We start from the raw sequence: 19,779 nt of genomic DNA on the forward strand, positions 1-19,779 counted from the left end.
ATCTCGCTTTCCCCGCCTCGGCAATGACGCCGTGTCATTGGTTCGTATGCCGGACTCTCTGACGCTAACGCGAGTCGTTGGAACCGGCAGAAAATGGAAACTCTCGATACGAGCGTCAACATGGGTAAAGGGAGATCCCCGCCCCAGTGCCGAGTACGACGGGGTGAATGGGTCATCTGGTCTATCACACAGCAGGTGAATTTATCCGAAGAGGAGTCGGGAAGTGAGCCTATCACGAAGCTTCAAACCCGGACTGTCTACGGTCAACAGGTGGGAGCTGAGCCACCTATCCGCTCAAGGACGAATATCACTCCAGCTCTAGCGACGCAAATCAAATATAATCAAGTGACCATCTATCTACAGTCAAAGCGTGGCCTCAGACGCCCTCCCACTACCTGATATTTCTTCGGCTCGTCTTTCACTCTCATCTCACAACTTCAATGACGCTTCTCGACATAGCCACCGACCACGTCGTCACCGACGCAAAGATGGCCATCAATATCCCCCATCTAGTCGAGACTGGAGCCTCAAAACAGCTCATGGTCAAAGGGAAGCCGTTTTTGATGCGGGCTGGCGAGCTTCAGAATTCGTCCATGACATCGCCTGAATACATGGAGCCTGTTTGGCAAAAGATGGTAGACACAAATATCAACACGTTGCTTGGCTGCGTGACCTGGGAAATGATTGAGCCAGAGGAGAACAAGTTCGACTTCTCTGTCTTGGATGAGATTATCCTGGCGGCGCGCAGACACTCGATGCACCTAGTTCTGCTTTGGTTCGGCTCCTTTAAGAACGGTAAAAGAAGAACTCATCGCTTCTGCCATAACTAGAGCTAACCGGTGTGTAGGACTCTCCACGTATGTGCCGGCCTGGGTTAAGACAGACACACAGCGATTCCCCCGCGCCAAACTGCGCAAGGCCGGCGGTCGCCTCGAGACTGCCGACGTTCTGTCGCTCTTCCACCCGGAGGGTCGCAAGGCCGACGCAAAGGCATTCAGCCAACTAATGACCCATTTGAGGGACTTCGACGAGTCTCATTCCACTGTTTTGATGGTTCAAGTCGAAAATGAAAGCGGGTTGCTTGGCGACTCCCGAGATGGGTCCGAGATGGCGGATGCGGCATTCCACGAGCCAGTTCCCGACGAACTCCTCCATTTCCTGTCGTCAAACTGGGAGCACCTGAATCGAGACATCAAAGAGCAGAATCTTACACATTTCAACTGGCAGAATTCTTCTACTGGTAAGAATGAAAACTGGGAGACCGTATTCGGTTCCAGTCCCCGAACAGACGAGCTATTCATGGCATATCACTACGCGCTCTACCTGAACCATGTTGCTACGGCTGGAAAGAGCGTATATCCTATCCCTCACTACACGAACATGTGGATGAACTATGCTGGTGAGGATTCGGATAACGACTTCCCCGTTGTTGTCGGCGGAGGCGGCATGCCGGGTGACTATCCTTCTGGCGGCGCCGTGAGCAATGTTATGGACATATGGATGGAATTTGCGCCCGCATTAGACTTCCTTGGTCCCGATATCTACCTGAACGACTATAACGGCTCATGTGCGAAATATCGACACAAGGGCCAACCTCTCTTCATCCCAGAACAGCGGCGAGACGACCATGGGGCTCGTCGCATTTGGATCGCTTATGGGACATACGCCGCTATGGGTGTAGCTCCTTTCGGCGTCGACACGGTCGACCCCAGTGAGAATCCCTTTACCAAGCATTACGGTTTGCTCAAATCCGTTTCAGCCATCGTCTTGGAGGCCCAACGTCAACCGAACAAATCAGTCGGTTTCTGCTTTGATGAATTGCCGGAGGGTGTTTTGACGCACGACGCCTCCACCTCTGTTCGCCGAGTCTGGGCAAACTTTGAGATAATCATCGAGCCGTGTTTTGTATTTGGCAAATCGGGAACAGGCGCCGGGATGGTGATAGACCGCGGCCAGGGAAAGTTCTTGCTCATTGGTTGGGGCTTCCAAGTACGTGCCATAGCGATCGACCCTAACAGCTCTTTCACTGGCATCCTCAAGTTCGAGGAAAAGGCCGTTGAGGATGAAGAAACAGGTCGATTACGAACGGTGCGGGCTCTCAACGGCGACGAGACAAGAAGCGGAAGCTTTGCCATGATGCCAAATGAGGACCCTGACTATGGTGGCTTTCCTATCTCCGTGACTATTCCAGCAAGGACTATGATCGCTGAGGTAACTTTCTACTCTGTATTTGAGTAGCATCATAGTATCATAGGATGTATTAGTATATCGCAGATTAACCAACCAGGCTGCTGCATTAGACTCGATAAACTAGATATGAATGCCAGTTTCTTACTTCAGAAAACACGTGAGACTATGGAAATATACTTTACTTGTCTGAGTACATTGTTGACCTTTGAATGGACTGGGTATATGGTCTGTATTGTTGATACGATTGTTGGTATTTTTTTTTTTTACTGTTGAGCTTCTAGTCCCCCCTCTGGGTATGTGTGTACTAGGGCACCCTAACCTCTTGATACTTTACTTGACAGCAATCTACCCCATAGCAATAGATTATGGCGCCAAAGAATTTGTGTAATTTTCCATTTTCAATTTCGGTTGGTGAAATTCCTTTAAGATCGCTTTTACTATTAGAGTTCAACTACCTGGAGTCTCTTGAGCACCTAAAATACTGTTACCGTCTCAATCAGTAAGTTCCTTGCGACAGCAATCATGCCTAGCCTGTGTTCAATGTCATCATCAGGACTAAGTACTTCCTTCTTGCTGTAGTAAATTCAACTCTTTTAATACGATCACAGCAGATGCGGGAGTGCATGGACAGCCCTATCCATAGAGCAGCCTTGATTCTTCGCAAATTCATGAGTAAACGCGTATTTTATCTATGCAGGGAGATCATGTGAGGACAAAATAGGAGCTGGGACGAGCTGTTTCACTTCAATCTGATGGACAGCGCCATGCTCGAGAAAATGGCAAATCTTTCGACGAGGAGTGGCAAAACCTAGCCTCAGTGAGATACAAGAAAATATTATATCGTAACAATCAGTGCTATAGCTAGCTCTTCACCTTTGGTTGACATAACCGCTGACAGCTTGCAGATACATCCGTCTTTGACCTACCTTAGGTATTGAAGATCAGTGGCCCGTATGAGGCTGCCAATATCTTACCCTCAGGGCTGCCCGGAATTACAAAGTCGGTTAGGTTCCTCCTAAATCTCCCTTCGTAATTGGGTCAATTGTGCACTTGCAATGCCACTGTGGGGGCAACCTGATTACAGTAACTCGGCTGAGAACATCAGGCTCTCCAGTAATTTGTCACCTTATCAGCCTACATCACTAGCGTAAGCGTTTGCTTCAATAGTCGCTTGTATTTATGCAGGCCCAACCAATTCCAAATACTATTCCAAATACCATTGGTGGATGTTAGGCGAATGAAACTGAATTGCCTGGCGTACGGGTGATGGCCGCAGCGTGGCGTTGAGGCTGATGTTTTAGTTACCGCTTGTCTGATTTCGGCTGGAGAACTGTCGGCTGGCGCTTCGCTGTTGCAGTTCAGGCTCTTCCAACATGTAAACTAACGATAACTTTTGTGCTAAGGTAGAGAGATTAAGTGTCCAGACCACTTCACTCACAGAAGGCATACCTGAAGGAAGCCACGAGGCTGGGTACAGATGCACATAAAGGCGCATAGGTGGCCTTGTCAGTTTATGTCTCAGATCATTACGCCTTGAGTTAGTTTTGCTGCAAAGGGGGTGCGCCCGGTGCCACATTTTCAGGCGTCCTGCAAGCCAGAAAAGGCTGTGCTTATCAGTTGGTAACGAGGTGGGTATATAGTCTCGGAACCGCCGTGGGCCTCCAAGAGTTGAAGTAGTGCGACACACCTACTCTTTCTTTAATTCCGTCCACTCTACAGACCCTATTTGACACGATACTGATCGCCTCACCATGAACTCTACCAAATCCCGCTCCTCAGCTGCGCCGGCTGCGCCCAAAGATCAAAAGCAGAGCTGGTCCAGCAGTGTGCTGGGATTTCTCAAAGCCCATGTTGAGTTGGTTCTCTTCATCTTGGGCTGGACCGCTCTCGGCCTCTTGCTCATCCTGTACTTTCACGGACGGACGTACCGCGTTGGATATCGCAGGTCGTTGCGGCCGTTCTTGCCGCTCCACCAGGTTGAGGTATCGTTCCTCATCGCTGCCATCGATGCTGTCATTAAGGCCTTCTTCACGACATGGTGTACAATTGTTGCTTGGCGTACCATCTACATTCTACTCTTCACTCGCGGCACGACGCTCAATGAGATTTCTTCTATTGCCTTTCCTCTACCCCCATCATTGAATCCTTTTCGCTCTAGCCCCTACCGGCCGATCTCGTTGGCTCTTGTCATCATCATCTCCCTGTCCCTCCCAGCGCAATACCTCTCGACTCCTCTCCTGTCCGGCAGCATCGCCTGGACGCCGACACAATTCGAGGGCAGGAAGGGCTCTGTCCAGATCCCCAGGGCCGGAGAGTCTCGGGCCTGGGACGAATACAATCGGTGGAGTGAAGTACGCGAGATTTTGATGCTGAGAAGCGCATCAATTGCACTCACAACAAACGCCGACTCCCTTGACAGAAACAATGCGGCACCGCGCAGGAACATGGGCTATTACACCACATTTCCAGTCAACTCTACGGTTAAAAATGTCAACTTTCCGTATTTCATCGTTGACGATATTGAATGGGTTCAGGACCCCGAAAATGAAGTGCCCAAAAAGTTGATATCCGCCATACAAGATGATAATCTGGGTCTGCTTAACATTAGTAGCCCGGCGGGTGTCATCACGCGGTCTACTATTGGGAACATGGCCGTCCTTAGAGATTACGCCTGGAGCGAGGCTCCCAAAATCTCATCATCATCAAGCACCTCCTCGAAAATTGAGTATGCATTTCCGCGACAAGAAAACCAAAAAGTGATGCATGAGCTTTACGTCGCGGTTTTGGTTGACCGATTAAAGAATGTGCACCAAGTGGAGAGCTGGAATCAGAGCTGCACATCATCGTCCAGCATGTTTGGTGACATGAATGTGGCCAATTTCATCGACATCAGGTACAACTTGGGCGGCATGCCGTTTGCCATCAACTGCTACGCAATTGCAAAGATCTCTGTGCGCGCCGGATCTTACACATTCAACAACAGCCGCGTCATCTCCAGCGGAATCTTTGAGGCTGTTGTCTCGGATAAAGAGGCGGACGAGTTGCGAGCCACGCCTTCTAACTCGCGAGACTCATTAACAAGTCAGATATTCGAGGCCATGCCAGAGGTCATGCTCAATTTGGCCATCATCAGGCCGGTGGACTCGGCCCTTGACTTGACGGTCTACACCCGCGCCATGCTGAATATTTCTTACGAAGCTACGTGGAACGTCATGACCGACACATTTCGCATTCCCGAATCCAACGAGGTGACTATTCTGTACCCAGAGTCCGGAATTATCATGCGCGTTTTGTGGAAGCCCTTCTTGGGTTGGATCGCACTCGTTGCCTCAGCCTCCCTATCGGGGATTGCATTCACCATTCTGGTTTTCCGCGTTGAGAGCATCTACGGCGTGCGAGTTGATCTCCGAAATACCGTCATTGCGCCGCTGAGATTGGATATGTCTGATGCATACGGCTCGATGCCTGCTCTGTGCAACTTTACTAAGCCGTCTCGGTCGGAAAAGAAGGCCAGGCTGCATTTTGCAATCGGGGATAGCTTCACATCCCAGGAGCAAAAGCATGAACAACACACTGACTGGTGTCGGATGCGAGTTGTACAAGACATACAGGATGGTGAACTAAGTGATACCGAACTTGAAGAGCTTGTTCCTCATTCCAGAACCTAATTAGCGACTGAGATATTTCAGGGAGTGGGAGGTTATTGGGATGGGTATTGCCAATTTGAAACCTCGCATAAGCTTCGATTATAATCCCACCTTTTTAACTGCAGTTTTCATTTGAGATAGAATTACGCAGCGGCCAGGTATCCCAACAATTGTTAATACAGAAATCCCAAGCCTGTACAAGCCGTGGAGGGCTGAGGAACCAGGGAGGAAGGGGCAGAGGAATCCGGGCCCAGTAGCTGGGTCCATGTTAGATGTGTGGGGGACACGGCGCACAGCGACAGGGACACGGCGGCGCATTGTGGATTAGTCCTGATCGTTCTAAGAAAAAGGCACATATATGGTGTTTTGATCCAGTCTAGTGAGGATGAAGTGGAGCTATACAGTGGGAGTACAGCCACCTACAGAAGTATTAGACTTTATCCGGTGACTGACGGAGGCTAAGGGGTAGTTTTTTTATTTCTTTTACAGTTTGTAAATAGTTATCTGCAGGTCAAACGCCGTTGCGTGAATCGAAGAGGTTCGGTGAGTGTCAGCTGCGAATGGAACGAACTATTTGCCAGGATGGCCCATGAGGACAAAGCTCATCAAGAGACGAGAGATCTAATAATGACCATGGAGTCCCTGTTTGTGCCTATTAGCTTCCGTTAGAAAGGGAGCTCTGGCTTCGAGTAGTTATATCAGACAGCCAATATTCCACGCCGTATAGACCCGACGTTCCTTTATTGCGGGACACGACAGGAAGTCGCTCACATACCTGAATGAACCCCCTTGTAAGAAACAGTCGCCTACATTATGAAACTAGCGACCACAGACTGCAAGCATCTCATGCAAAGTAGCTCAGCCGGCATTTAAATCAGCTCAATTGCAATTCTCGAGAGTAGTCTAGGGTAGGTCATATCCAGTCTTCGCTCGTGAATTCCTGTCCTCGAAAGACCGCAGAATACTTAATTGGGTAGTCGGTAGGTAGCCTTGGAATTGTTTTCTTACCTGCCTTGAATGTCACGGTGATTCCGCGTCACCCAAAAGAGGCTATGCGTTGACTAAAGGAAGGCTATGCATTCCGTTTCATTCAGTCTATAAATTATCGATATGTACGGCGGGTTGTGTTTCGCTGCTAATCATATGCCGTGTGGCGTACTGCGGGTTCTAGAATTAAAAGATAGACATCACTCCTATGTTCTTAGTGTACGTTTTCCCTTTTCACAATGCCTTCGTATTCTGGTTAAGCTTATCTTTGCAGGGATGGATTAAGCTTTGTCATAATGCCGAGGCGCTAGGATGCAAGCTATGCCCTGGCACTTTTGCCGTAGAAGGTAGGTCGAAATAAATACTCCATGAGTTAGGAATAGATCGGCATCTTATTATGTGGAGAGGTTATGCCAATGCCTCGATGCAACACCAAGCCTCCACTGGTGCCAGTTCTGGATATTTTCCCGTGTATGCTAGCAAGGACGTATGGAAACTAGGACCTTATATGTCATAACCCTACTTACTCCGCTACTTGGCGTCATCATTCGTTTCTCCACTGTATATACTGACCTGCCTCTTTAGGAAGGTGAGCAACTGTTTTTACGGGCTTCTCGGCCTTGGCTTATTGAGGTTTATTTTCTATCAATCTTACTGGTGCTTCGTCAAAGAACGTACAAAGCACGACTTTGTGGCCCGGCTATGAGACGGTATAAAAATTGTACTGTGTACTGCAGCAAATGGATTCAACGTGGCTTGGATACAGATCTCAAGGTCTCAATCATAGAGAACTGATTCGGCTCTTCTTTTCCTTCCCGGGTCTATCATCCAGCTGCTGCTGCTCTCTTTCACTACACATCTCACAAGACACGCGGTAGCTATGAAGTTTCGCTCCCTCATCACGGCTGCTGCCATGGGTGGCACGGTTGTGTCTGCCGGCGCCGAGTCAGCCAGCGCAAAGATGGAGGAAATGATGGAGATCAAGACTCAGCAATGGGACAAGGCCGAGGCCGAGGGTCTTTTTGGAGGCTCCAAATTGTACAAAAAGATCACGTCCTTCCAGCCTTGCGTCAAGGGAAAGTCCGGGCCTTACCAGTGCAAGAATGTCAACCTCCATGGCTTCTTGAGTCATGAGGATCTTGGCTCCGCCACTCTTCGCGGCAATGATGTCTGGGGTTGGACTTCAGATAATGGGCGGGAGTTTGGCATTGTCGGTCAGACTGATGGTGTTGGCTTTGTTGAAATCACCAAGACTGGCCGCCTCGAGTATCTTGGTCGCCTCGACACCCAAACCACCGCGACTAGCTGGAGAGACATCAAAGTCATCGGTCACCACGCCTACATTGGGGCCGAGTCCGAGGGCCACGGTCTTCAAATCTTCGACCTGAAGAAGCTACTGCAGGTCAAAACGGGCAGAAACCCCAGGTGGAAGCCGAAGACTTTCGACAAGGAGAAGGATCTGACGGCCCTTTACACCGGCTTTGGTGCGTCTCACAACATCGTCGCTCATGAGGCCACCAACATGATTTACGCTGTTGGTGGCCGAAGCGGTGCCAATGCCCGTAATACTACATGTGCTGGTGGCATGTTCATGGTCGATGTTTCTGACCCTGCCAATCCCGTCTCGCCTGGTTGCGTTCCTCAGGATGGATATGTACACGACGCCCAATGTGTCATTTACAAGGGTCCCACAGAGAAGTACCGTGGCCAGGAGATTTGCTTCAACTACAACGAGGATACTCTCACCATCATGGACCTGACCGACAAGTCCAACCCCACTGTCATTTCTTCCACCCCCTACGTCGGCAACGAATACACTCACCAGGGCTGGCTGATTGATGACACCATGTCTTTTCTTCTCCTGGACGATGAACTCGATGAGAGGAACGCCGTTGGTCCAGGTGCGAATGGCCACACAACTACCTACATTTTCAACGTCACCAACTTGGAGCTGCCCGTCAACACTGGTTTCTACCAATCCCCTGCAAGGTCGATTGACCACAATCAATATGTGAGTTACCCAAGATCCTACCCAGTATCCACAAGTTGCTAACATGGTTCGGTAAAGGTGGTCCGTGGTCTCACGTATCAGTCTAACTATGGCTCGGGTCTCCGCATTGTTGATGTTTCTGGTGTTGAGGCTGACCCTACGGGCGGAAACTTCAAGGAAGTTGGGTTCTTCGACTGCCACCCAGAGGACGACGATATTAATGGCGAGGTCGCATTTCTCGGTTCTTGGAGTGTCTTCCCTTACTTCAAGTCCGGCTACATTCTACTCAACTCGATTGAGCGAGGAATTTTCTCGCTCAAGTATACCGGTCGCAAAGCAAAGTACTGAATCAGCTTGCAACTTTGAAAACCTGCAACGTATATAGAACGCGGCGAACCCGACTCAAATACAGAGTAATAAAATGTAAATAATATTCACATTTAGACCGACATGATAATTTGAACCTTGATGAGCTTTCCAGTAAGTAGGGTTAAGACTTCTGACCGAATTGGTAATCTATATGAGCTTGCTACGGAAGAAAACTTATGATTGATCAAGTAGCCGTACACATTGTAGCAAAGCCGCGGGATAGAGTCTCAGGCACGAAGCGGATCGGGATTATTCCTATCGCAAATTGTTTAATGCTCTATGTATTTATCTAGATAGCTTTTGCTACTCGACACTGCAGATATGACCGCCGTAAGGGGGTTCTGGTGCGTCCCAATTCTTTTCCACCCGTCAGGCTAGCCACTTTGTCACATTCTATATACTTTCTAGCCGATTACAAGTCTCTCAAAGGTCCCCTTTGATGGTAGCATGAATACATCTCCTCCAGTAACGGCATGACGACCTGGTTCAGGATGTTTTTCCGCTGATTCAGATCCTGGAGATCGGTGTCAGCGTTCACTGAGCAGTCTATACAATGCTGCACTGCATCCGTCCATGCGTACGAGAGCTCATCCTTCTCTTGTTTCATCCAGCGAGAAAGTGTCAATGCACCGATTGCCTCCACGGCCCCGCTCATCCGCCGACCATCTCCTGTATCACCTTTCTGTACAAATTCGGGCTTGTAGCTCAGCTTGATCTCCAGAAGTAACTTGGCGAGAGTAAGAAGGTTGGAACTGTCATCCATCGATGCATCGCAGGATGGAGTCTCACAGTTCGGGCCTCCATGGTGACGAAGATAAGACTGCACTACAAATGGATGTTCCACATCAACGCGGAGATCCTTCTCGTTTCCATGTTCCAAGAAGAAAATCTCATCTCGGTCCCAGTGCAATGATAACCACGGCGTCCCATGGAGCTGCAGAAAGGACGAGGCAAGTGTGATTGCAAGGAGATATCTGCTCCTGCCTTTGAGCGTTGAGTGCATTATAGCTTTTGGGGAGGGGAAAAGCAGGTCATCTAAGTTAAAAAGCCGATTGGAAACGTGAGAACGTGGGTTGACGGCTTTGTAAACCCCCCGTAACTTGCCTTTAGAATCTACAGCTAACCCATAGCAGTCCATCGTGTGAGCCTCACGGCAAAAGATAGAACAGAGGTTGGACATTTCCTCTAGCTTGGCAATCTCGTTGGTGTCGGCGTGCTTGTCTTCCTCGAATCTCATCCTATAAGGCGTCAACGTCTCTGTCGCTTTGGAACTATCTTGTAGGGACTAGCCCCGCTCGTCATTTGAACTTACTTGCTTCCATAAATCTCCTTTTCTTCAACTTTGACCTCTGCCCCGTGCCAGCTGCTCGGTGCAGACGGAGTTCGTAGTGATATTCCGAAGTCTGTTGAATTCTTATTTCCCAGTTTGGCCCTTAGCTGCTTTCGCACTATGCGATGTTCGAGGAACAGGCGAACGTGATGCGGTCCCTTTGACGAGCATGACCAGGCACGAGAGAGAACTTGGTGAAGGGTCGTTGCTCGCTCTGAGATCTCCTCCAGAGACGAGCTCAGGCTCGATTTCCAGGTGGTCCACTCCCCACGTCGCTCGACTTTGGAAATCAGGGCCTCAAGCTCAGTGGTACGCTTTTTGATCCTTTCGATAAGCTCGACGATTTTCTTTTTCCGCATGGCAAACTTGAGACGAGCTTTGAACTCGTAACTTGGACGCGTCATCGTGTTGGAGGATGATGGAGGGTTGGCGACAATTATAGCTTTAAGTTCATCAGAGGTCCCCTACGTCGAACTAATCAGTTACTCTTCCAAACGTTAGCCGAAAAGAGCCAACTTACCGACCAACGGTCAAGGCCTTGGAGTTTGCTTGCCAGAACTTTGAGATCAGACTCTACATCCCCCAAGATATCAACATAGTCGTCATAGGCGTCTTTGAGAAGAGACCTCAGGCTAGTTTCAAGCTCGTTGGACTTCCACATTTGTTGGCGATGGTCGGACATCATGTCGATCACCTCGTCTTGGCCAGCTACCTGCTTCAGTATGTACTCAAGCGTCATTGCCAAGGAGGTGTGCAGAGCGCGAAGATCACGAAGCGCTCTGTTGAGTTCATCCTGGTACCTGAGGAAGGCTTTGACAGGGTCCAGGCCGTCTCTATAGTGCTCCATGGCACTGATGAGGAGAGGCAATGACCCAAGCACAACGCCGGCGACTTCGAATCCAGACATTTCACCAACAAAGCAACAACATGGGCCTTCTCGTGGAATTGAAGTTGGAAAATCAGCTTCAACCTACCCCGCTCTGACATTTCCAACGCCTCCTTTCCGACAAAGGACGATAATAAGGCTACCAATCATGTTGGTCAGTTAGCCGAGTCTGCATGCAACCTGGCCGCTGTCTGCGGGGGCGCAGCCTGCGAATTCAAGGGGAAAGCGCTTGGTAAACTCATACAAATAATACACATAATAAAATATCACATCATATTAAACTCCCTCATAACTTTACATATTTAGCTAATTTTTTCTAAAATTTATTTTAGTGATTTCGTGATGGTATCCTGACTTCAGAGTAACAGTGGATGTGCCATCAGGTGCCCAAATATCCAAATTTGGGCGCCCATGCATCAGTCACCTGTCTGCGGTATCATTGGTCCATCTTGCATGTTTTGGAAGCGGCTCACGACTTCAGCTGACCTTCATGAGGGATTTTCTGGCTGTATTTGCAATTGTCGATGATGACTATTAAAAACTGAACACGTTTGTCGATAAGCTCTTCCGCAACTCATTCTCAACTTACTACGCCCTGGGTCTTCAAGACGTCAAGCATGGGCGACATCTTCACACTCAGCAAAAGTTGCTGTCAAGACTTCGAGGACCTTCTCGAGAACCTCGGCCAAGCAGATGCGGATCATCTGCTCCAACTCCCCCCAACGAGCATAGAAAGCCAGTTCGGCAAATTTCGAGTATGGTGCGGAAACTTGGGCGCTCTCCAACCGGGGTTTGCATCTCTGGATTACCGTCTGCGCGAGTCGAGGATCATGCAAGCGAATGTCACTGAACTTTTGCAGCAGTTGGATACTTCCCTGTGTGAAAGTACGACCTCTCTAAAACCCCCTCCGATTATCTTCCAGGCCATTCCTAACTGAATCAAGGCAATGCAGTGGTCACCGGACGAAGATTACCATTCGAGGACCAATCGGCATCTTCAGATTCTGAGACCTGCACAACAGATGAGTCCGAAAATGAAGATGATGTCGCCTTACCGCAGGAACTAGTGATGAGACTATCGAGCATCAAATATGTGTTGAGTGATCTCTACAGGCTAGGGCACAAAATCCGAGACCCAAAGCTACGACCAACATCAAACAGGGCGGTTTTTCTGAAAGCCGAAGACCCAGAAACAGGCATCGAGTTGTTTGAACAATTTGCCGTCCTCGACAAGATGCATGTTGAAGAGGTTTTCAGAGACTTACGACAAGCTGCCGAGGATCCAATTACCGCTCAGAATGACCTTTCCCAACGGTTAGCTACGGCCAACACTTTGCGTCGAAAGTACTTCAGGTACTGGGAAAGGCATGCTCAGAAGTTGGCACAGAGTTACCTGGAGCCAAACGATCCCCGTGGTCCACAACGCGCTTGTGAGGCTGGCCTCCAGGTAGCAAGTCAATCAAGATCTCAAGATGTGGCCGAAGAAGACAAGAAAGCGCAGCCTATCTCAGGGCCTACCAGAGACGACGGACGCACATATCTGTCAAAGACTGACGCGACACCCTACGATGCAAGTCGTGATGACGAGACTGAGCGGGCAACAGTAGTATCCTTCGCCTCTACCGCTCTGGACGCCGATGGCAAGGGCATAGAGCTTCCAGGGCCGCCAGCAGACGCCCTCAAAGGCGAAAGCTTCACTTGCCCTTATTGTTTGGTCCTGTGTCCAGCAAAACAAGGCCATGGCAAGGTTTGGAAAGCACATGTTCTACACGACCTTCAACCTTACGTCTGCACCTATGAAGAATGCCTCAAGCCCAATGAACTCTACAAATCGCGGCGCCAATGGCAGGAGCATGAGAATTCTGCGCATCGTAAGACTTGGCGCTGCAACAAACATTCTCAGGCCATCTTTCCATCTCCGAACGGACTCAGGACTCACTTTCACCACGAACACGAGGAGCTCGCTGAATCCGAAATTGAAGAGCTCTTGCCAATTCTTGCTTCTGCACACGCTGACGACCGCGAATTCTGCCCAATCTGCCTTCAAAACTGTCCCTTCCCGAAAGGCCTCACTAATCACATCGCCAATCATCTGGAACGAATCGCCCTATTTGCTCTTCCGAAGAATTACATAGATGACGAAACCGACTCTGCCGTCGCGGTGGCTCCGAGAGAAAGCACCGCCGGTTCTCAAGCGTGGACAGATCTCATGTCGGATTCACACAAGCCAGCACCTCCAATCACTACTCCGCAAAATGTGAAAAACGTCGTTACTCAACTACGGGATGCGATGAAGCGTTTTCGAGGCCGAAATGGGACAGACGGAGAAGAGCCAGTCTATCTTCCAAAGTCGGCGGCTGAGGAGTTTTGGGACGATGAAAAACTACGCTCTGTCCTTGAGGTATACCTTCTTGAACACAAACTCGACCCGTCCCTGATAAAGAGTACCTGCTTGTCGGCTTTCACCCTCCTAATCTTTGTTGATCGCGGATATCTCCTCCATACCTTTCTTGACAAAACTAACAGTAACATTTTACTTCGGGATGAGGATTTCCCTCTCCATCGTTTCCCATCGACCTGGCGAGACCTGAGTACAGCTCGTTCGCTCTTCCAAAGCTTCTACGAAATTCAATGGGCCTTCTTCCCTATTATCTTTGACACAGCGACTCTCGTCAACCAGGTTATCGATCCCGCATGCATCTTGCCCATCTATCATGAACAGGCCATACTTCAAGATGATCTCATCACGGTAACCAAGATTGAGACAGATTTAAAATGCACAACTCTTGGTCAGGTGGGTCGTAATGCCTAGCATTGCCACTTTTCTTAGTTAACTTGATTGTAGACAACTTTGGTACGAAAAACTTACAACGAGGTATTGAAGGACCAATACGACCGAGAGAGAAAAGCATTCGAATCTCTCAGAGGTGTGAACTCTGGAAACATCCTCCGATGCTACGGCTCCTACCGACAACTTCGAAGTGACGGGAAAATCACTTATAATCTTCTATTGGAGTATGTTTCCGGCGGCGACTTTGGCAGCTTGTTAGCGTCTAGTCGACCCCCTCAAACATTCTCACAGGTCTGCGACCTCTGGACCGCTTTCATTGGATTACTGGAGGGCCTTTCCTTGCTTCACCGTTCTCGTGTCCTCAACAGTGACAATTCAAGTACCCATGTTGAGTCACCCGGAGAAGAACACTCAGTTGCGGATGAGCCATCTTTCCGAGTCCCAGGGGGGGTGGACTATCAGCGGTAAGCAGCCACGAGAGTGGTAAATTCGCTAGAAGTTAGAGCAACTAACATCTCAATACAGAATTCATCAAGATATCAAACCAGAGAATCTCCTCGTATCCAGAAGTCATTCCAGGGATTACTCTTTCGAACTTAAGATCGCGGATTTTGGATTCACGCACACTAAGATTCTGGGCGGTTTAGACTTCACCCAGCGGCATGGTTCAGGGACAGACTTTCATGGCGGCCAAACATATGGTAATATAGTCCGCCCTGTGTGGAAAGTTTGCTACTGACCATATTCAAGGTGCTCCTGAGCGCAGTCATCATATCAGACCATCACAGCATGTTTCTGGCCATATCACAACAGCAGCCGACATATGGTCATTAGGCTGCGTCATCAGTGCGACCGCTGCATGGGTGGCCCTTGGCAAAGAAGGCCACAACGAATACTGGGGAATGAGGGTCGAGGAGCTGAAAACACTGGTAGCTTTCGACGGCAGCGGACATGATGGTTGCTTCCACAATGGCGTTGGCCCGCTAACGGCTGTATCCAAAATGCACCAAATTATTACCAGCTCCGTGGCTCGCTTTGACACCATCACCCCCAAAGTCATTGACATGGTTCAAAATCACATGTTATGCGAAATGGATCATCGATATCCGGCCTCTGACCTTCGAAAGGTGCTTAATACAATCATCGAAACAGCCAAGGAAGAGTATCGAACTTCGGGGATTCCAGCGGACCAGCAAGCAGAGGAAAAAGGCACAGCATCCATTCCGACTACCAAGGTTTCCCATGAAAAACTTGATTCCGATCTTGATTCTGTTCCTAGTGTTCCAAATGCCTCTACGGAGGCCAGGACGGACAAAGGACCCATGGTTATGGACAGCTATCCCGATTATGGGTTGAGGCAAAGTGACCTCTTGGACTATCTGCAAAGTATTTTCCCGAACCATATAATGGATGTCAAAGTCAATGTAAGTACTGGTTATTTATAAACGGCCCTTTAAGAGTGGATGGCTGACCAAACACAGACGGGCGGCGGACAATACCAGCTGAGTATCCCTGAGCGATTAACTATGGTATAGCTCCAATATTCTCCAATACGTCATTTCACTAGAAAGATTGAATTACTGATATAATTTGTGATTTAGAGTCAGAGGGATCGTATTGCAGAACACGTCCGCTCTCGTCCACGTGATTCAGACAGTGAATAATTTTCAATATCAAGAAGTTAAGGTGCCCTAGTATATATACCCAGAGGGCGGACTAAGGCTCAACAGTAAAAAAGGACACCAACAATAGTATCAACAGTACAGACTATTTACCCAGTCCATTCAAATATCAACAATACACTCAGACAGACTAAGGTTTCTAGTCCAAATGGTTACCTTTCCCAATACCTTTATAAGCTGCAAGTAATAATTTTCAATATACATAATACTTGACTACTTATTTCTGGACTGAGTATTGGCCAATGTATTAAAAGTACATTTTTCATTTATTTCCTTTTATTATCCAACTGAACCTAAATATGTTTATAAAGTAGCGTTGTATTGCATTCTTAAAGACCTCAATGAACCGTATAGCCCTGACCGAGCCCGGCCCAGGCTACCCGTACGAACCTCTTTTTCCATTTGCGAGTTTCCTTCAAGAATCTGTAGTAACCAGAACGAGTGAGGCTGCTGCTCCGTCTCAATATTCCCTGTATCTCAGCAGTTCTCCTTTCGGCTCGCTCTTTCCGGACCTCCTCGAGACTCGGCAGAATATTCTACAGCTTCCAATCTGTCTATCTATGGGTCTTCGAGGATCTCTCACCGTGTGGTAGCCAACGCCGATCATTCAACAGTTACAAGAGCGCCACGGGACAATGCTAGATTGATCATGTTCAGTAGGATGACCTAGCCTACCTTATTTTATATAGTGGATGCAGGTCATCGTTTAAGCTAGCTGACGTGTCTGGGGGACTCAGTCCTAGTCACAGGCTAGTTATCAAGAGGGGACCCTTGCTAGGATTGAATGAATAACCTTCGAAAACGTGACTTGTGCAGCTAGTAACTCTGCCCCAAGGGCATTACAATGACATAGACATATAACTTAAGATAGAGAGTTCAACTAATGGTATCTCGTTACGGGACCCGATAATATATTCGAGGTTCTAGATGGCATCCTCTATGCCACAGGAGCCCTGTTGAAGTTGCAGCTCTAGTCCCATAACCAAGGAGCTGGTTACTCCTTGCAGCCCGACTAAAAGTTCTCCAAGCCCGATCACCACAGGCCAGTGTCTCAAGGCTCCATTACTCCTTCAATAGTGAATGAGGCTGTGGTGCTCAAAACTTGAACCAATTGTCGATGTTGAGTTCTCATCGACGACCTTCCCAGGCGAATCTGTCAATTGATTCTAGCCTACAAATGACCGTGTATGTCCTCAATGTATTTGTTTATCCCTTCCCTTCCCTTCCCTTCTCTGTCTCTGTACTCATTCTGCGCCATGATTTTCCTGATAAAAACTCCCTTAAACCACAACGAGGGCGAGCCGTGATATAATTCCTGCTCCCCGATGGTAGGAGAGAAAAGAAGGGGCAGGAGGTATTCTGAATCACAACACTGACCAGAAGCAGGATCCACACCCGATTGACCCGCCATCTCTAGATGGAATGTTACCCGATATATCCAACAATTGTCAAAAGGATGTGTATGCATCACTGAAGGAGGAGAGTTCGACTCACGATTACCTAGTGTGTCCTTTCTTGAAGCATGCCATCAATATCCGAATTTTAGTCGTCTTTAGTCGCCAGTCCGAAGGTTTCTTTCAAAAACCTATCGCAATCATCCCTGCATTTAGTCAACGGGACTGCCTTCAAGCGGTCGGTCCGGCCTTCATCATCTCGCTCGAGTGCCATTGGCCGCTGCCCGCAAAGGATCCATTCCAACGCTGGCAGGACTGCAGCATATGCCTCAGCGTGGTCGAGCATACGGTTTCGATGTGCTCTCTCCCATATCTCGACTTCTGGGTTGTTGCGAGTACCAGGCTCATCCGGTTCCAATTCCATCCGACCTTCCGCCTCAGCGCGCTCTTCGGCCATGACCATTCGTCGCGCATAATAATCCACAGCGTTAAAGTCAGGCGAAGGGATTGGATAGGTGTCGCGAACCAGTGCCAGCTTCTTAAGTCTATGTAGACCTTGAAGGGAGGCGCGCAGTTGCGGGTGGTTAACAAGCCATTGAGTTCGCCATCCGTTCCTCAAGCCGCAACCGAGGCTGAGTTGTTCGAGCGACACAAGCGCCCCAACTGCTGCAAGCGCTGTTACCGGAATTTCGAGTTCATGTGCTGGTATGCTGCCTCCGCCCCATGCCAAAGACAGAGAACGAAGATGGCTGAATTTGTCGTGTGTAAGCAGAGGGATAATGCAGCGGTCAAGGTGAGCGTTCTCGTTGCGTGCATCATGGCACTCATGCACGAAAAGCTTTTGGAGGCGGTCAGATTGTATGATAAACTTGGCGATACGCATGCACGGCTTCTTCTCAACGGGTAAATCGTCGACGACGAAGCTGCTAAGATCTCGCACTGTCCCATCAGCAGGCAGAGAGCCCCCGTGCTGGGTCAAAACCATGGGAGACAACTCCAGATGCCGGAGCGGAGCTGACATGAATAGTGAGAACCCGGTAGCATCAAGATATAGAGAGCCAAGCTGCAGACGCCGTAAACGCGGGAACGAGATGGGATTGCGGCCGAATGAAATGTTGTCCTTGGACAAGATATCCACCGTTGTCCACTTCAGTGATTCAAGCGTAGGAGCACAAAGCTGGAAGAGTGTTCTGAAGAAAGGAGATATCGGGTTTATCGGCTCTGTTGTCTGCACATCCTGGCCATCTCCGTATGAGTCAATCACGTCCTGAAACCGAAATGCCAAAGAAATGTCGACATCCAGAGAGCAAAGTGGCCATGTCTTGGGAGTCAGAGGCTCTTCCATCAGCCAGGGATCATCGATAAAAACATTGCTCATCTTGAGGTGCCGGATTGAAGAGCGGGACACGCCAAGAAAGAAGGATTCATCGAGCGAGAAGCGGTCCTCCCAGACGAAAACTTCAAGGTTGGGCATTGTGACGGTAATAGGCAGCACCGTAAGCGCTCTCAGTTTCCGATAAAAGTCGTTGGTCTCTGTTCGGAAACCCTCGCGTTGCTTTTCGGAGTACTTATAAGCGTCACCCCAGATTGAATCGTACAGATCAAGGTGGACGTCTATAACGTGCCTGGGATCGGACGCGAAGGTGAATCTGCGCACGCAGGCGCCGATGCTGAGCTTCCGAGGGGAGTTGAAGGCTTCACGTGCAAGTTCCAACATGAGTTCCTGTTTGTGACGACTGTAGTCGAAGCGGATCTCGGCAAACTGCACGGAACGGGCGAGCTGTCGGCAATCACTATTGACCAGGGCGAGGGAAGCCAGAGCCGCCTTGTCGTCGGTCAACAAGTCGACCACCTCGGCCAGGATCTCGGCTGGCAGCTGAAGCAATCTACTGCGAGACGCCTTCTCACGGCCTTCCATGACGGTATCAAGCAGAAGTGGGCGTCGCGGATGATGTTCTCTGCCGAAGGTGTCCCTTTCGATGCCGACAGGTACCTCCATCATCAGACCCGAGACATCGTGATTCAGATCCATGATATCGCAAGAGTGGTATGCGCTAAGGAGGCTGGAATGGGTTGCAGCCGTCGGATCGCGTAGATCCGGCGTCGATATGAGCACAATGAGTGGTGAGCGATTGATCTTGGTGATTTTGCAATATTTTCCACAGGATGAAACGTGAGAGTTTCCCCGCACTCAATGAAGAGATTATGTGCAATATTCTAAATTTGGTCTAGACTCTGACATGCAGCCAATAGATTTGAATTCGTTATCCTGCCTGACCCAAGACATTGTGGCGTATCTGTCCGAGCCTCGCCGAGTAATATCTTGGTACAAGGTAGCTATGACGGCTTGGAGGCAATCACCAAATGGGAATGTAAGTGGCTTCTAGTGGTAGAAGCAGCTGTTCGAAGTAGCTGTAGAAACCAATCTAGTCTATTCGAGATGACTATGTCCCAGGATGCTATATAAGGACGATTTGGAACCTCCGGCGACGCCATAAGCAGGCCAGCTTATA

General features: G+C 49.1%; 6 protein-coding genes across 6 annotated transcripts; 4 read left to right on the plus strand and 2 right to left on the minus strand.

Moving 5' to 3' along the window:
* Positions 1-488: 488 nt before the first annotated feature.
* On the plus strand, positions 489-2,238 carry BGZ61DRAFT_496337 (glycoside hydrolase superfamily; the record flags this gene model as incomplete). The annotated part of the gene is made up of 2 exons (XM_046251006.1): positions 489-795; positions 848-2,238. The coding sequence occupies 2 exons, from the start codon at positions 489-491 to the stop codon at positions 2,236-2,238; spliced, it is 1,698 nt and encodes a 565-aa protein (XP_046101245.1).
* Positions 2,239-3,941: 1,703 nt separating this feature from the next.
* BGZ61DRAFT_481110 (uncharacterized protein) lies at positions 3,942-5,858 on the plus strand (the record flags this gene model as incomplete). The annotated part of the gene is made up of 1 exon (XM_046249264.1): positions 3,942-5,858. The coding sequence occupies one exon, from the start codon at positions 3,942-3,944 to the stop codon at positions 5,856-5,858; it is 1,917 nt and encodes a 638-aa protein (XP_046101246.1).
* A 1,846-nt stretch (positions 5,859-7,704) lies between these two features.
* BGZ61DRAFT_358602 (uncharacterized protein) lies at positions 7,705-9,162 on the plus strand (the record flags this gene model as incomplete). The annotated part of the gene is made up of 2 exons (XM_046240980.1): positions 7,705-8,835; positions 8,893-9,162. The coding sequence occupies 2 exons, from the start codon at positions 7,705-7,707 to the stop codon at positions 9,160-9,162; spliced, it is 1,401 nt and encodes a 466-aa protein (XP_046101247.1).
* A 298-nt stretch (positions 9,163-9,460) lies between these two features.
* BGZ61DRAFT_520223 (uncharacterized protein) lies at positions 9,461-11,483 on the minus strand. Its single transcript, XM_046252442.1, has 3 exons — positions 11,034-11,483; positions 10,496-10,977; positions 9,461-10,421 (listed from the first exon to the last, which is right to left on the minus strand). Exons 1-3 carry the CDS (start codon positions 11,418-11,420, stop codon positions 9,596-9,598), a joined length of 1,695 nt encoding a protein of 564 aa, XP_046101248.1. The 5' UTR covers positions 11,421-11,483; the 3' UTR covers positions 9,461-9,595.
* Positions 11,484-11,952: 469 nt separating this feature from the next.
* On the plus strand, positions 11,953-16,050 carry BGZ61DRAFT_456675 (uncharacterized protein). Its single transcript, XM_046246546.1, has 7 exons — positions 11,953-12,284; positions 12,344-14,193; positions 14,245-14,654; positions 14,716-14,891; positions 14,941-15,614; positions 15,672-15,719; positions 15,792-16,050. Exons 1-7 carry the CDS (start codon positions 12,017-12,019, stop codon positions 15,852-15,854), a joined length of 3,489 nt encoding a protein of 1,162 aa, XP_046101249.1. The 5' UTR covers positions 11,953-12,016; the 3' UTR covers positions 15,855-16,050.
* Positions 16,051-17,141: 1,091 nt separating this feature from the next.
* BGZ61DRAFT_425619 (uncharacterized protein) lies at positions 17,142-19,298 on the minus strand (the record flags this gene model as incomplete). The annotated part of the gene is made up of 2 exons (XM_046243652.1): positions 17,142-17,285; positions 17,367-19,298. One exon carries the CDS (start codon positions 19,296-19,298, stop codon positions 17,415-17,417), a length of 1,884 nt encoding a protein of 627 aa, XP_046101250.1. The 3' UTR covers positions 17,142-17,285; positions 17,367-17,414.
* Between the last annotated feature and the right edge of the window lie 481 nt (positions 19,299-19,779).

Source organism: Ilyonectria robusta, assembly GCF_021365365.1.
Source record: "Ilyonectria robusta strain PMI_751 chromosome Unknown BGZ61scaffold_17, whole genome shotgun sequence".
NCBI lineage: Eukaryota > Fungi > Ascomycota > Sordariomycetes > Hypocreales > Nectriaceae > Ilyonectria > Ilyonectria robusta.

Bases quoted from the DNA above. Each gene is read 5' to 3' on its own strand.
- BGZ61DRAFT_456675 (XM_046246546.1), top strand. From the start codon at position 12,017: ATGGGCGACATCTTCACACTCAGCAAAAGTTGCTGTCAAGACTTCGAG. The intron at 14,194-14,244 runs GTGGGTCGTAAT...ACTTGATTGTAG, and splicing joins AATGCACAACTCTTGGTCAG to ACAACTTTGGTACGAAAAAC. The intron at 15,720-15,791 runs GTATAGCTCCAA...TTTGTGATTTAG, and splicing joins TCCCTGAGCGATTAACTATG to AGTCAGAGGGATCGTATTGC.
- BGZ61DRAFT_520223 (XM_046252442.1), bottom strand. From the start codon at position 11,420: ATGTCTGGATTCGAAGTCGCCGGCGTTGTGCTTGGGTCATTGCCTCTC. The intron at 10,978-11,033 runs GTAAGTTGGCTC...AGTTCGACGTAG, and splicing joins AAGGCCTTGACCGTTGGTCG to GGGACCTCTGATGAACTTAA. The intron at 10,422-10,495 runs GTAAGTTCAAAT...GACGCCTTATAG, and splicing joins AAGGAGATTTATGGAAGCAA to GATGAGATTCGAGGAAGACA.